The sequence below is a fragment of the Lissotriton vulgaris genome, chromosome 4_1, assembly GCF_964263255.1.
Source record: "Lissotriton vulgaris chromosome 4_1, aLisVul1.2, whole genome shotgun sequence".
Classification (NCBI taxonomy): domain Eukaryota; kingdom Metazoa; phylum Chordata; class Amphibia; order Caudata; family Salamandridae; genus Lissotriton; species Lissotriton vulgaris.
In genome coordinates, this window is record NC_141691.1 from 1,819,724,742 (window position 1) to 1,819,740,786 (window position 16,045).

At 38.7% G+C, this 16,045-nt stretch overlaps 1 protein-coding gene across 1 annotated transcript in view; it reads right to left on the minus strand.

Moving 5' to 3' along the window:
• CSMD3 (CUB and Sushi multiple domains 3) overlaps window positions 1–16,045 on the minus strand; it is a 2,596,150-nt gene that overhangs the window by 1,688,205 nt on the left and 891,900 nt on the right. The window contains exon 8 of the mRNA XM_086918068.1: window positions 6,284–6,361. Coding sequence (XP_086774194.1) covers window positions 6,284–6,361 — 78 coding nt within the window. The remainder of the gene's footprint in view (window positions 1–6,283; window positions 6,362–16,045) is intronic.

Below are 16,045 nucleotides of genomic sequence, written 5' to 3' on the forward strand. Positions count from 1 at the left end.
TTCTTTTACCCGGTTCAGCATTTATTATTATACCCAGGTAAACCACTGAGTCCACATATCTAGCATCCAGCTTGACTATTTTTTTTGGACATAGTACTTGTGTTTTGTCTAGATTTAATCGGTAACCCGACACATCTCCAAACCGATTGGTTATATTAACTACTTCCCTCATAGCTGACTCTGGGTCTCTGGTGGTTACTGCTAAATCATCAGCATATGCGAGAGTTTTAGTCTGATATCCATTATTAAGTACTGGTTTAATGATCACATTGTTCATTATTTGTGTAATTAAGGGGTCTATACAGAGCGCAAAAAGAATTGGTGAACATGGACAACCCTGTCTCGTACCCCTTGTTATGTTAATCTTACCCGATCTTTCACCCATTAGTTGGATTCTTGCCATAGGTGATGAATACATAGCCTGAATGGCTTGACAGAATCTTGGACCAAATCCCCTTGCCTACAGGACCTTCCAGAGAAAGCCCCATCTGAAGCGATCAAATGCCTTCTCCGCATCGAGGAGGATCATTGCGACCTCCTCCCCCCTAGCAGCACCGATGTCAAATAGGGTGATAGCTCTCCTTATGTGGTCCGTAGTGCCCCTTCCTGGAATGAACCCATGCTGCCAGGGGGAAACCAAGTCAGCAATGATCCTCCCCATGCGTACGGCCATAATTTTTGCATATAACTTGTTATCGCTGTTAATCAAAGAAATTGGTCTGTAAGAACCAGGGTTGGTCTTTGGTTTACCTTTTTTGTGAAAGATCGCTATATTGGTTTCTTGCCAAGACTCGGGTATTATACCGGTATTCATAACACCTTTGAATAAATCTAAAAGCAGCGGTGTTGTTTCCTCCCTTAAACTCTTGTACAACTCTAGCGGTATAGCATCCGGGCCCGCAGCCTTTCCATTTGACAGATCCTGCATGGATTCCAATAACTCTGACATAGATATGTCTTGTTCCAAAGATTCAATGTGGGCCTGTTTTAGCTTGCTGCCCATGTCTAACCAACTTATATTAGGAATCTCTCCACCCGCCTCCTCCTGATATAATTCTTGAAAAAATTTCCTAAAAGCCTCCAAAATTTCGCCTGATTTGTCATATGTTTGGCCCTGATATTCAATTTGTGTCACTATGTTCTTAGTGGCCACCTGCCTTATTCGAAGAGCGAGTGCTTTGCCTGCTTGCTCCCCAGTTTCGTAAAGGTGTGATCTATGTGACTGATAATTGGCTGCCGCCTTTATTGCTAATTGTTTCTGGATCTCTGTTTTTAGGGAGTTTACTCTATGTAAACTCTCGACAGATTGGGCTCCTAAAATTATATCCTTTCTGTGTTGTGTCTCTGCCTCACTCAACTTTCCCATCAATATTTCCCTTTCACTTTTAATCTTTTTCCAGACCCGAGTATTATAGCTTATGGTCTCTCCTCTTAGTCCTGCCTTGAAGCTGTCCCAAACCACTCCCCTTGATGCACTGTACCTATTAGCATCAAAAAAGACCTGGGACCATATTTTCATATGTTTAATATAATCCACATCTGATAGTAATTTTTTATCAAATGTCCAAGGCCTAGGAACCTTATATGGTTTGTTGATGTCCATGATCAAAACCAGGGGATTGTGATCTGACAAAAGTTTGGGAAGCTTGTTTATTTGGACACTCTTCAACTGAGTGGTCGAGATCATAAAATAATCCAGTTTTGCGTATTTATTAAAAAGGATGAGAAAAGTAAGTAGACCCTGGGTCGCCCGTGACTAGATTTCCCCAAACATCCACTAAGCTGTGTGAATGCATCATTGATGTTATCGCCCTAAACACCCTAGGCTTCCTACCTTTGTATGGGCTACCATCCGAAAAATTAACTGAGATGTTAAAATCTCCACATAATACTATGGGGGTATGCCAATCAGTTAGTTCATTTTCGATGCGACTAAAAACCTCAGACTCATCTGTGTTAGACCCATATACCGAACAAATAGTGATCCCAAAATTCATTTCACATATGGCCAATCTTCCTAGTGAATCTGCCTTACACCTTTTGGCCCCCCCTAGCCCAACTTTGCCGATTATAGCCACCCCTCTTATCGTGGAGGTCTGGGATGTGCATGACAACAATTTGTAACCTTTAAAGTTTAACATATGTTTTTTCCTCCAGGGTAAGTGAGTCTCTTGTAAACATATTATGTCTAAATTCATCATATTTAAATATTGTTCAAACTTCCCCCTTTTTTTCCAATCATTTAATCCTCCTATATTAAGAGATCCAATCTTTAACTTAGGCATATTTAGTTTTCAAATATTGCCATTTCATCATCCTATCCAAATATTAAGTACATACATGATGGGAGCATATCATTAGTTTCCAGCTTTTAACACCTTGCTGTGCTGGGCCATAATGATAATGGGTGTGGTCATGCACACAAGCACCGTGCCTCATGACGAGCTGAGCTCGTCATGAGCACAGAAGGGGTTAACCCTTTTCGTGCTCATGATGAGTCCAGCTCGACATGCTGTACGGTGATTGTGTGCACATGACGAACTGGACTCGTCATGGTGCTGCGGCGCCTCCCACGCACAGTGAATTCCCCACCTGTGCGGGTGTTCTAAAGGAGTGGGTGGAGTCATGATGAGTCCAGCTCCTCATGAGCACAGCTCTACTGTGCAGCATGACGAGCTGGACTCGTCATGAGCACCGCAGTGCCGCACGCGGCCCCGACCCCATGCACCGCGGGGGAATTAGCCCCGCGAGGAAGGGGTTAATAGTAGTTCCTCAGGGTTGCACCTTATTTCAATCCTCATTCAATCTATAAATAGAACCACTGGAAATATTTCTTATTAATGTACACATTTTTGTTGCTTGACTTTTTAAAATGTGTTCCCTTAATTAAATTAATACATGTAATATATGTATGATAGGTTCTCTGCATTGGACAAGTGAATTCTCTCTCAGTGTTTCAACTGTACTGTAAAGTTTTAATGTGTCTTAATTGTTTACTTTTATGGCTTTTAATGGCTGAATAAAGTACTTGTGAACTGAACGGATTCTGAGAAGTTTGAAAATTCTGTATTGCCAATATCTTTATGGCACTATTTAACCACATCTCCCCTATCCTTTGTTCCCTACAATGGCTCCAAGTTTAGGCAAGAATTCAATGTAATGTGGCCTACATCACCCACAATGTTCTTAACAATTCTGGTCCCTTCTCCGCCAGGGTCCCAATGGGACGTACACTGTGCTGTGTTCCTCTCGAGCGATTTGATATGCCGCCCGGCCTCCGGGATGCGGGCTGAATGGCTGTGTACAACTGTGAACTGTCATTGGACGGGGGGAGCCCACAAGTGCACTGGCTGTTTAATTTTATCCTGTGGTTTATAACTCTGCAATAAAAATATATTTAAAAAAAAAAAACAATTCTGGTCCCTTCTATTTGGAAAACAGAAAATCTATGGTCTTGAACAATGTTCGAGGAATGCTAAATCCCTTCCCCAGAGTCCCCATCCAACATTAGAGTACAAATGCCATAGGAATTAGGCCTTCTCCTCTAGTGTAACCAGGATTTGGCCCTCACTCTCATCAGCCTTATTCACTACAATGACTTGTATTACCTTCAAAGAAACTGAAATCCTATTATGTCAGAGACATTTTTTGTTAAAGTAACCTATGTCCTCAGTGATCTATCCTATCTGTTTGACTTCAGCCTTGTCTCTCTGTTATTTGAGTATTAACTGGGTTTGCTCTAGAAAATTGTTTGTATGACTACCAGTCTCTTATAAAGCAGACTATTCGAGATGCATTTAGATTTCTAAGTTCACAATAACCACTTTTTTGACATCTTTATGGTCAATGTCCAGAAACAAGACAAGTTAACGACTCAAAGATCTCCAGAATTTGAGAATGCCTAAACGTAGATGGTGCTTTAATAGGTCAGATATTTTCAGTGATGTCTAGATATGTCTCGTCAAGTAGTTTCTTTGTTAAATTATTTGATACTAACATGTTACTAATTTTTTCTATTAAAAATTGCTGCAATGTTAAAACAGCACTAATATTTACTAGCACTGATCTCTTCTCCACGATATTGAATACAAACATGTCACCAATACGAACATATATAGAGAAGTATAGATTAGCTATGTTTACCTCCTCATCTATTTACATCTATTTATTTGGTTTACATTAAAACTTTGATATTGTGGTGTAACACCCTCTAGTGGATGTACTATTTAAAAAGGACATGCAGAATTAAATCAAATCCCACAATAGTATTTCTAATACATTGCTTTACAATGACACCACATATTCTGCCCAAACAATGTGTTTTTCAACATTAATTGAGCAAACAATATGTCTCATAGACCCTTGTAAATGAACGCTTAACATTTATTTATATATCTGCAAGTTCACCATTTTTTTAAAAGTGTTTTAAAAAAGTATTACAAAGGCCCAATGAATAGATTTTGCTGCAGCATTTTGTGTGAATTATGGATTTGCTGCATTTGCATGGACCAGGGAGAGAATGATGTTTGTAGCATGAAAACCATATTACATATTTACCTTTAATTCGAACAATGTGTCGAAAAAGATTCCATCTTTCTCGTGTAGAAAAGCTTTTCCTTATTTAGGAAAATATACAACAGACACTGTTCTGAGTGCGAGACCTATCTCAGAAGGGTGTTGCTAGTTTAGAAGACATTTAAAAAAGTAACTTCTTGTTTTAGTTTTGATGCTTCATAGTAGTACATCCAAGTAAGATGTACATAATGCATATGCGATGTACATTATTGTTCTGAAATGACGTAATGCATATATGTGCTCCCTGTATCCTCTATCATTAAGACAGGATACACGAAAACTCATGACTAGTTTCAAAACTTAACTAGGCAGCACAGAATAAAAGAGGCACTCCTTTTCTGTATTACATGAGTCTGATGTAGGCGTATTTCTTGAAAAAAAACATCATTTGTTTTAAAGAAGATATTTTACTACTTACATTAAAAAGGACATGATTAATAATGTAAAAAATATATTTTGTCATTCACTACATGGCAAAATCATTTTCTTGTGAAAAACATTTTGAATAGGGTTGGCCGAAAAAATATATATTTTTTAATATTTGTATTATGTGACACTGGAATACTTCATGTATTAATGTGTGACAATCATGCTTCAAAATGGTGTGTAATTTACATTCCCTTTTTACAAAATGAACCAAACACTGCAAAATAATAAGATGTATGATTCATCCATAATTCTAGTGTCTCTGATTATGTCTGATTAAGGACTGAGTACCTTGTATAGTGAGTGTATACATGTATTTTCTCGTTGTTCTGAATAAGCAACATGGAATCCCTCTAATTTTTAAGTTTAAGTCAGCAGAACCAGTTGTCTGAGGTAGTGGTGATGCTGTGCAGGGTAGGGGGAAGATGTGTGTCAGGGAGCACTGACAGCTATTTCAGCACGTCAGTGTCTGCATTTTTGGTACATGTTATTGAGCAACTAAACAGCTGACAGTCTTAAATCCTTTCTGCTTGGTAAGACAAACCAAATGTGACATATTGTGGTTTTATTTTAATGTGAACCAATTTTAGATCATAACTGTTGTGTTTGCTTTTTTCGATCTATAATATGCATTTGACAATTTTATAGACTTTAAATTTTGATGTCTCCAATTGAACAAAAGGATTTAATTGACTGCGATTTTAAACAAGCAGAATACCGAACCTACAATTCATTGTAATCTCATGCAAAGTGCCACATTTAACAACGTGATGTACAGTTTATGCTTAAAAAGCTAAATCAACATTAGGGCTATTGCCTTCATAACAAAAATATATCTATTTAGAACAAAGTCATGCATTTATACTTGTGAAGAAATGAAATCATGCAATGAGTAGATGTGGCAGCAAGGATCAGCAAAATGCGCAAGCATGTACAACATGTGATTGCTATAACAACTCTCATCTCATGACACAGATCCAAATTATTTAAAATATAGACTTAGACCAAAAACTCACAAGCCTCACAAACTCCACTCTTTATTACCATTTCGAAAGTAATGCTATTTGCCTGTCATATGTTGCAGTTCTCTACAATTTGCACTGTCTGTCACTTTCATAAATGTATAAAACCACCATGCAAACTATCATAAAATTAAAAATCGTGTTTTAGAAGCAAATCTTATGTTACGATTTGTAAAAAGGGAACATAGCACAATACACACTCACATCACAAAGTTCACCATTAAGCTAGAACAAGTAACGAAAAAAAGGAGTGCACTCACAGATAGAAAACTTGCTGCTGATGTCTTTCCCTGGAAACAATTTAAATCCTCTAGATTTAAAATCTATGGACTTTTTCACTAGTTAAGAAAACAAACAATAAAAAAACAGATCAGATCAAACAGTCCACAAGGTAACATATGTTTAAGTGCTGTTAGTAAGCAAAATGCCGGCTTAATGAAATGTCTTTCTAGTAGCCTTTACAAACAGTTTCCTAACAGAGAGCACAGCAGCAGAAAATAATGTGATGGAAATACCACACATAGATGATATATATGATGAACATGGAGGCATCTATTCTACCTAGATTTCGAGTTGACGCATCTTTAAAATGTTGTCTGTGCACAAAAAGCAAACGTGAAGGGGTTGCACACTTGTGTTATTTAACAGTGGGAAATGAAACATGCACATCCTATACCCATGATTACATGATGCTTTCAAATACAGATTTTCCCCTGCCTGCTAAAATGTTCTTTTTCCACTAGTGCATTACTCCTCTGAAGCCAAAGCCTATAGATCGGTAAAAGCCCATAATTAATACTCAAGAAACTTAGATATATAATTTGTGCAGTGTGCACAGCTGGTACATAGCCAGAGCAACGGGAATGAGAGGCAACACATGAGTTAACACAAGGTATTTGGCATCAAGCCCACTGTCAAAACAACTCCACGATTATTGATAAAGTCCAATATTGATAAATTGTTCTTTTTTATTTCTTCTTTTTCAATATTGAGAACATTACAAGCAGACGCAACCAGCGGGTTTCGCCCCAGACAAGGGCTTCTTCAGGGCATCAAAAGTCTGGTTCCAGTAGTAAATCTGTAAATTGGTAGCAAGAGTTCTGCCAAAGTTCCAAATCATTTGCTACTCGGGTTTCTACATTCAGATATTTAATTCAAGAGACAAAAATCCCAGTGTAATGAGTACCGGCAGCGTCACTGTATTTTCTTCTGTCTTCTTCCAGGCTGCTCTGCTAGCTCTATATGGGATACTTTTAACTCTACACGTTGGAAAGTCACAACGTTTCCAGGTTTCTGATGCCCTGACCAAGTCTTTGTCTAGGGCGAAAAGCGTTGGTTGCATCTGCTTGCAACATTCTCAAGATTGAAAAAGACTAAATAAAAAAGAACTATTCAGTTCAAGAAAAGAGGTGCACTCCTAGTCGTCTGAATTTCACCCATCTTTTTATCTGTGTTGTATTTTCGCAGCGTGCATTCACCTGCTATGCGCCTTGTCTCGGTGCGCTGTGTAGAAATGTCATTTACAAAGAATCTCCTTTTCCGATTCCTTCAGGTTGCACAGCTCGTCTTTTAAATTGAATCAATTGAATCAATTTTTTCTCCGCTTTTCTCTTACTCATTCTTCGTTAGTTTAACTATTTTAATTCGTTTCTTCACTTGTATTATCAATTCATTTTACTCAATGGTTTGGTGAACAAAATTATTTCACAAAATCTCAGGAGTCCAATGTGGGTTCCACATCCCATAGTGTTTATTAAAACGGCCCAATAGTTAAAATAACGAAGAATGAGTAAGAGAAAAGCGGAGAAAATATTGATTCAATTGATTCAATTAAAAAGACGAGCTGTGCCACCTGATGGAATCGGAAAAGGAGATTCTTTGTAAATAAATAAAAAAGAACACTTTATCAATATTGAACTTTATCAGTAATCTTGAAGTTGTTTTCAAAAGTGGGCTTGATGCAAATACTTTGTGTTAACTCATTCCCTGGGCTTTAGAACGTATGATTCATGACCATTTGGCAGCTGGCCATTTGAGGTGGGCAACAGTGTTAATAAGAAATGTATCTGTGACTATACTGGGTGGTGCAGTGATCTAGCATTCCAAACTTCAACTTTTGTTTCTGCATTGCCAGAGGCACACACAAATATTGACCTTGCATGCACGCACAATTTCTGGAAAATGCCTATCTGCTGTGCAGCATTGTATTTATCATTGGCTCTTCTGATTTCAGCGCTCCCTATCGCTACCCCATGTTGTATATTTGCAATCTTACAATAGTTACAGTAGCATAGATGTTGCTAAATGCATCAGATATCTTAGAGAAATGCAATATTGGACATGAGCATTGACCCCAACAGTTCAACACTTTGATGATTGTAAAGATGTATGTTTAATTCATGTGTCTTAGAGTTACAGACTTCTGCTTACTTTTGAAAGGGTTTTCCTTTTTATTTTTTTATCTAGCTCCTGGAAATCTATATACTGCCATTATGTTGTGCATTGAATATCAGTTTTATGAAATTAGTGAAATTCTTTATTTACCAGACGAGCCAGACAACAAAAATTGCTCCTTTCAGATGCTACTTTCTCAACATAACTGGACATATGTTGTGGGTTCAAGGACACTTTCAAAGTAAATAGAGACCCGCTGTGTAATGTACAGCCCAATCACAGCACTCTTCAACACTGTGGTTGGCAGTTCCAGTAGGGAGGATCAAACATAGCAGACATGCATCATTCGCTATAGTTATGAAAATGGCATGTTAATTGTTTCACTACCCTATTGTGTAATTCCGGCAATGTCACTGGACAGATAAAGTTGCCTTAATGATTGTTGAGGCTTTAGATAGGACGACACATAGATAAGTCTCAGGTGGCATGACAACTAACCACAAGATAAACTATCAATTTACCTTTGGGGTTGAAGTACCATTTCAGCTAATTCTGTGAAAGTGATAGATAGTAGAATAGTAGAGACAGTTGGAATTTTCAGTGACTTGGGATGAAGCCATGATAAACCCGGAACACTGGTGATGAGGGCAATGATACAGTGCAGTGCTCCGGTGGTGGTGAAGAGGGATACATTGGCTGCACAGGGTGATTATGTAATGGCTGGCATGATACCCCATGCTACACTCTTCTAAAACCAGCAGTGTGTCATTATCTCTTTAGTAAAGGGTCCTTATTGTTTAGAAAGTTTCAGAAGCTGAGGTGTTTGTCTTAGTTAGTTACGTATTTTTATATCGGAATGATTATAGAGTAGGACACCTAGACCCTTTATATAGGCTTTGACTAGTTCACATTGGAAATCAGACCGCTATGTCACTAGTGAGTAAGCCCAATCAAAGTTCCACAGTTTTAAAAGGCATTAGTCAGCATGATCTCATACTTACATGCATGTTTTTTGGTTCAGACTTTATGTGCATCCAAGTCTATTGGTTGTGTGCAGTACAGGAGCTATACTGAAATCGCCTGTTATAGGGAATGGTAGGTGTATGCCTTAATTTGTAACCATTATTTCATATGTTGCCATGAGTGCACATGTTTATAGTAGCGCTTTGTGATAAAAAAAGAGCCTAGCTTTCCATGCAGAAGCAGGGGTCTTCAAATTTTGTATTGCTGAGCCCCTCCCTGAGCAAAATCTGTATGATTGGAGCGCCTCTTTCGAGCTAACCTGTGTGGGAATTACTTTTGGGAAGTACACTACGTTTATAGGATGAAGAAGAGTATGCAGATGTATTCACTCTGGGATTAAACTGGGGTACGAGTGGTACAGGAATTAGACATTTTATGTTTCACTACCCTAGCTCCTGTACTGCTGTCTCACTGTGGACTCCTGCATCGGTTCTTCCTCACTTGTATAGCCCGTCCACCTATCTCTTCAATTTTTATAATTAGCCTTTTCTATTTCTGCAACAACACCCACATCCTTAGATCTGTAGAATTCCATCATTCAAGGCTCTTGCAGCTGAACCTTTTGCTACGATTCTGCAGCATTTACTCCCTCCATGCTCCTGGAGGGATTCCTTACCCATACCTGTCAAGACCCAGGGCTATGTGTCACCTGTTTCTTCAGTTCAGACATTTTCTTTGCATTCTGAGATTCATATCACAATATAAAATCAGGATTACAACAGCCTACAACTTTCAGAATGCAAAGTCAGAACCTGGACTGTAACAGCTAGTCATGCATTTGATATGGGAAAACTGGGCAGGCTGGTTACCCCATGCCTACCCCCCCTCAATGCTTCTAGAGTGCAACATCCCTACAGAGTTCTGAATCACTCAGCTACTCTTGACGCAGTTCTCTGATCCTATAAATTTTAGTAGCACCCCACCTCTACAGTGCCTTAAAAAATGATCCCTTCAGTCTCCTTCAGTGCTCCATCCCTCAAGGCACCTGCTGCATCTTCATTTAGAGTTCCAACCTTCCTCAGAGGAAAAATGCTGGTTATTTTCACTGCTTTGGGGGTTCTGGAAGGTCAATGACATGGTACTGCAACAGAGGTATGTGTACAAATCATCGATGGTGCTTTTTAACACAGGAACTCTGCATCTATTTTGCTTTAAAACCATTTGCACCACCATTCACTTGATGCATTTTTATATTGTATTTGCTGTTTTCAGTGCACATTTTACAGTACAAAGATTTGAGCTTTTATTAATTTTCTTCCATGTTGATGTTTCTTTGCTTGGAAATGCTTGATACACTAAAACAACACTGCTCTGGTAGCAACCTATCATCCAGTGTTCCCTCTCTCTGGACATGTGTACTTCTTTGCTCTGTGGACTCCTGCACTACTCTGTTGCATTGCTCACCTCTTGCAGACCTTATTGCCTCACAACTTCTTAGCAAAAATAATTTAAGGCAAGTCTAATCCACACAATGACGCTGATAATTCTTTCGCCATAATAATGTGTTACACTTGTTTTGGGCATGTTTCTATAGGCATTTGTGCTTGTTGCTTTTCCTCACATCAATTAAAGGTGAAGAGTTTCTTGCATGTGGAAGCATGTCCTTCGTTAAGATGAAGCCACCTCCCCACCAGTGGGCTGCACACCCGACACTTTGGCCACCTCTGTGCTAAACACTACCATAATGCAGGTTTTCTGGTATTTCACAAAACCCTTGCTTTTGTGATCTCATAAGTGTAGACTCACTTGTAATCCTTTTGTTTTATATGACTTTCATATATAGCCATTACTGAAAATACTGGATTATAGATGAAGTTATTTACTGGTGTTCCATAGCAACACTGGAAAACTATTTTCCACTGTTGCTTTGTCACCAGGTTAAGGCTTGCCTTGGTCTGCAAAGACTCGAGCGAAGCCTGAAAATGACAGATGATGGTCTTATATCTCACAGGCCTGCACTTGTTTGTAGTGGGAAAAGCCACCATTACCTCTTCAATAGAAGGCAGAGAGAGCAGCTTCAGATTGCTGAAAGGATAAGCTAAGTGTAGAAGGTGTTGCGAATATGGCGTGGGTTTATATTGTGCAACTGGTCAGAGGACAACGGGAGTTTTATTTATATTTAGGTTGCATAACTAACTGCTCAACAAGGGTGAGAGGCCAGGTATCAGGTCAATTAATGTATGTGAGCTAAAAAAGATGAGACTATGGTGTGCTTGGCGTACTATAACATTGCCCATGCATAGCTCATTCATAGAAGAAGCTGAAGATTGGAAGTGGATTTTTGGTAATTGGAAAAAAAAACTGAAGAAGGGCAGTTCTCAATAATGTGGACTTTTCCACTGCAGGTTCCAAGCGATGTCTAACATCGCTCTCTTAGCTATTTGAGGCAATTTTAAATCCCTCTGTGGAAAATAAACCTAATATTTGCAGCTACAGGTCTATGCTGTTGTAAATGTATTTTCTTGAGTTGCTTTTTTTGTGTTCCTCTTTTGAAAATGTTTATGATAAAAGCACCTAAAAAAGCCCAAAATTAGAAGATTTGATTTTCAAGCTCTATATTTGAACTATCATTTTAACATTTTTGTTAGGGTAGACACTTCATAAGTGTAGTTTAACCCTTTCGATGCTGATGACGAGCTCAGCTCGTCATCACCCACGGGTGTCGTGTGCTGATGACGAGCTGAGCTCGTCATAGAAGCAGCAAAATTGAAATTTGCAGCACAGGGCAAAAATCCCCACAGCAGCCATGTGGTTAATTTGTAACTGCTCTCCTCCACCTTCTATGCATCAAAGATGTGAATAAAATATTCTTTTAAGATTGGTAAATTAAGTCCATATTTTCTAACGCAATTTTTCTTGCAACTTGGTTCTCCAGCTACGTGACTAAGTACAGGGCAAGGATTCTAAAATATTATGAATGATTGCATGAAAAACTTTATGAAACTCATTAATTCCTAACAGAAAAAGCCTCTGCATTCAATTAAATTTCCAGTCCCATATCAGGGAGTCATGCAGGATTAGACAAGAAGTGAATTTTTTGTGTAATGTAGTGCATGCAATTAAGACGTACGATGTACAGCATTAAAAAGCACAACATTAGTACAATGAACTTAGTCTAATCGTACATGAAAAGCATAGGCAATAATCTTGCTTGAGGTAGACTCAAACATCTTTGAATTGATAGGTTATATTCTGTCAATAGACTACTCTTGGTACGTCTCAATCAGTCATGATCTAAACACAGTCACACATGTCCCATTTCAATTCATGCTAACATCAAAGAAATGTAACAGCCATCTCAAAATACTATTGGGAAATTGAATGCAAGATTAAACATTGAAACAAATGATCATCGTTTGGAAATTAGATATTCTGATATAACTCATTACTTTAGATAGTCAAAATAGTTGAACCTTGCAAACACCAAGGGTTTGTTGTAATGTTTAATGCTCTATCGAAAGTAAAAATGTGAAACCATTAGGTTATTGCAACTAGTTCTGAAAATGTACTTTTCTATTGAATGTTTTTAAATCCCTTTATTAATTAGTATCTTTTGCATACTGGAGTAGAAGAGAATTGTGTTTGAATGACTACCTACTGGAAAACAGAGCTAACAGAGAGAGATAATGGGTGATTATAAAGACTGTGCTACAGCCTCTCTTAGTCACTTAGTGAAATAAAATATGAGTTGATCTCTGGTGCAATTGCCCAGTAAGACAGGAAAATACTCACTCTGGTGCTTAAGTTAGACAGATGCCATCCCATGGTAGAACTGCTACTATTAATCTATATATCTTGATTTAGGACATTGATTGGTTTTATGGGGTACCCTATATCATATGACCTTCCAGCAAAAAAGACAACCATCCGTTACTGGTACTTAGTTATCATCATGTGGTACTATGTTGGAAGAATGGATATTGATTAAACATTGTAGACTGATTTTTACATGATACTCGTCAACCTTATTGTTGACAGCCCGCCGTCATTGGTGTATATGTTTATTGATACAACCTCTTTAAAGTATTTAGAAGAACATATCTTTACTTAAAATGCCATATGTGCACCAGTTAATTCTAGCATTGTGTGTAAATAGACTAAAGCAAAATGTATTCTTACCCCTCAAGAAAAACTAGATTTTTGCTTTTTATTTATTTATTTTTATTTATTTTGAGTGCAAACGTAACCGTTAAGGTATCAGAGTGCTTCACTGAGCTATAGAGCTTTCAGCTTTACAGGATCATGTAATCATATCTAACACTTGAGTCAAATATTACATTCAAAAGCAATAGAAGAGCATATGTGCATACAACAAACTCTGCTCCCTAGGGTTACATCAAATACAATTTTGCAATTGACTAAACACCATAAACGATACCATATGTTACAGCTAAAATTAAAATCAAAGTGGTTTACTGTCCCTCTTCCGTGTTCTGCCTGTTGAAGTGTTCATAATAACCATTACCTGGTCTTGCACTTTGTTCAGGACAAGTATTAGTGTGTAGCTACTACAAGGTATGTATTTACTAGGTTTATTTGGTTTGTTGGGGAGGAGAGGAGGAGGCATTGCCACATGTAAATATCCACCTTCCTCTCTATTCAAAATGGTGCTGTCACTCCATCTGCAAGTTTGTTTTCTTTAGAAAGCAGTGTATTGGTGACATACATAAGGCCTAGAATAGACTAGGGAGTTCACAAGTAGTGTTAACCATATACATCAGGAGAACCAATGCCAGACAGTATCTGAGACTTGGTATAATAGAGTACTTCCTCATTTCCAACAGAAACAGTCAACTTCTGGTTCAGTACTTATTAATTAACATTAAAATAGATGGAAAGACTTCAATACTGTCAGACCACAGCACATCTGTTGGCATCGTCTTATATCTTGTTAATACCAAACTACGCTTCAGACTCACAACTGACATAAGTCAGGCCTCTTTCTACAAGCTATATATGTTCTGCGAACTGAAAATTCAAATCAGACTTCACATTAAAATGTCCAATATAGTTTCAACTCCCACTTGGATAGCGGCAAAAGTGTTGCTCCTCAGCAGTCCACACATCTAACTAGGCCCACTGAGAGTCACCAGAGTCCTGCACACAACAGTCAGACTCATTAAAGGATGAAATAAATATAACCATGCTACTTTAACATTACAAAGGCTTTGCTGGCATCAAGATCAAAACCTGGTATGTCACGTACTGCACAGTAAATGCCAGTATGTAACCCTATCTGGAAGAAGAAATTCAACATCACTAGATGAAGCATACAAAAACCCCAGAAATGTAAGGCCTGATTCTCAAAACATATTTATTGGCATTCAAAAACTACAAGCACATACTACAATTATGACTGCCGAGACTGCTGTCGGGGCAAAGAACTCCACACATAAAATCTCTATCTCTGCAGTCAGGGCAGAAAATTCCAGATGTAAAACTATGAAATAGGCTACAGGTTTGCTCGGCCTGCTACCTTTAACCCCTTACCCGCGGCCGGAATTCCGCTCCTGTGCGGCACATTCCGATCGCGGGCATGGTCATGACGGCCCCCAGCCGTCATCAGCACATGAGCACTTTGTGCCATGACGGCCGGGGGCCATCATCAGCATGGAAGGGGTTAAAAGGGGTTAAAAGGTACAACCCACAGTGAACTGCTATTGCCTTCAATACAATACCAAAGGGGATGATGGACGGAGCGCTTGAACAAATCAAACACTCACCCCCAGTCAACTGATCTGGGTTTAATCCATCATCATTCTTTAGCTCACTCCACCACCCCAGTTCAGACATGGCCATATGCAAATCAGTCTGATCCTGTGCCTCATTTGAACAGTCCAGCACGAACTGCCTAACCATGTCTTCCCTGGACCGGAAACAAGCATCCTGGGACCGGTTTCTGGCTAATCAGCCGTCATCAGCCAGGCTAGCTTGAATCCAGTGGCAAAGTGAGCAAGGAACCCACGTCTGGGCATACCCTGCCAACTTAGGGCGAACAAAGCGATACCAAAGATCAGTTGACTGGGGGTGAGTGTTTGATTTGCTCAAACGCTCCGTTCATTATCCCCTTTGGTATCGCATTGCCTTCAAATGGCACACCACACCCTAATTTATTCCGGCGAAACTGCAACTTGTTTGAGCCTGCAGTAGTTATTACCAGGTGGTGCGGATTATCTTTGGTAGCAATTGGTCCAGATATTTGCATTAATTCATTGTAATTTTAAGTTTTTTGGCTATCTGTTCAGTTTAGCTGAATAGCACATTTTAATAGATGAGCTTTTCCCTATTCTCCATAAGTGTTTGATAAAAGGGAATGGGCTATTCAACCACATCTTACTTTGACTTTGGCCTTCCTGCCTCGTAATGGAAAAGCACTTGCAACTGATTTAGACTTTTTCTTCAGCTAAAATTAATTTTATGATGTATTTCAGTTTTCTTCCCTAAATAAAAAATAATATACATTTGTTATTTGATGCTTACATAACAGCATTGTGGAATTCAACTCATTGGGACTTCTTTTGGTGGAAAGGCAGCCCAAGCAGGCTCAGATTGTAAAACGTAAGCCACTGTGTAAAGGGCGAAGTAATAGACATTTTCTCTTCTAC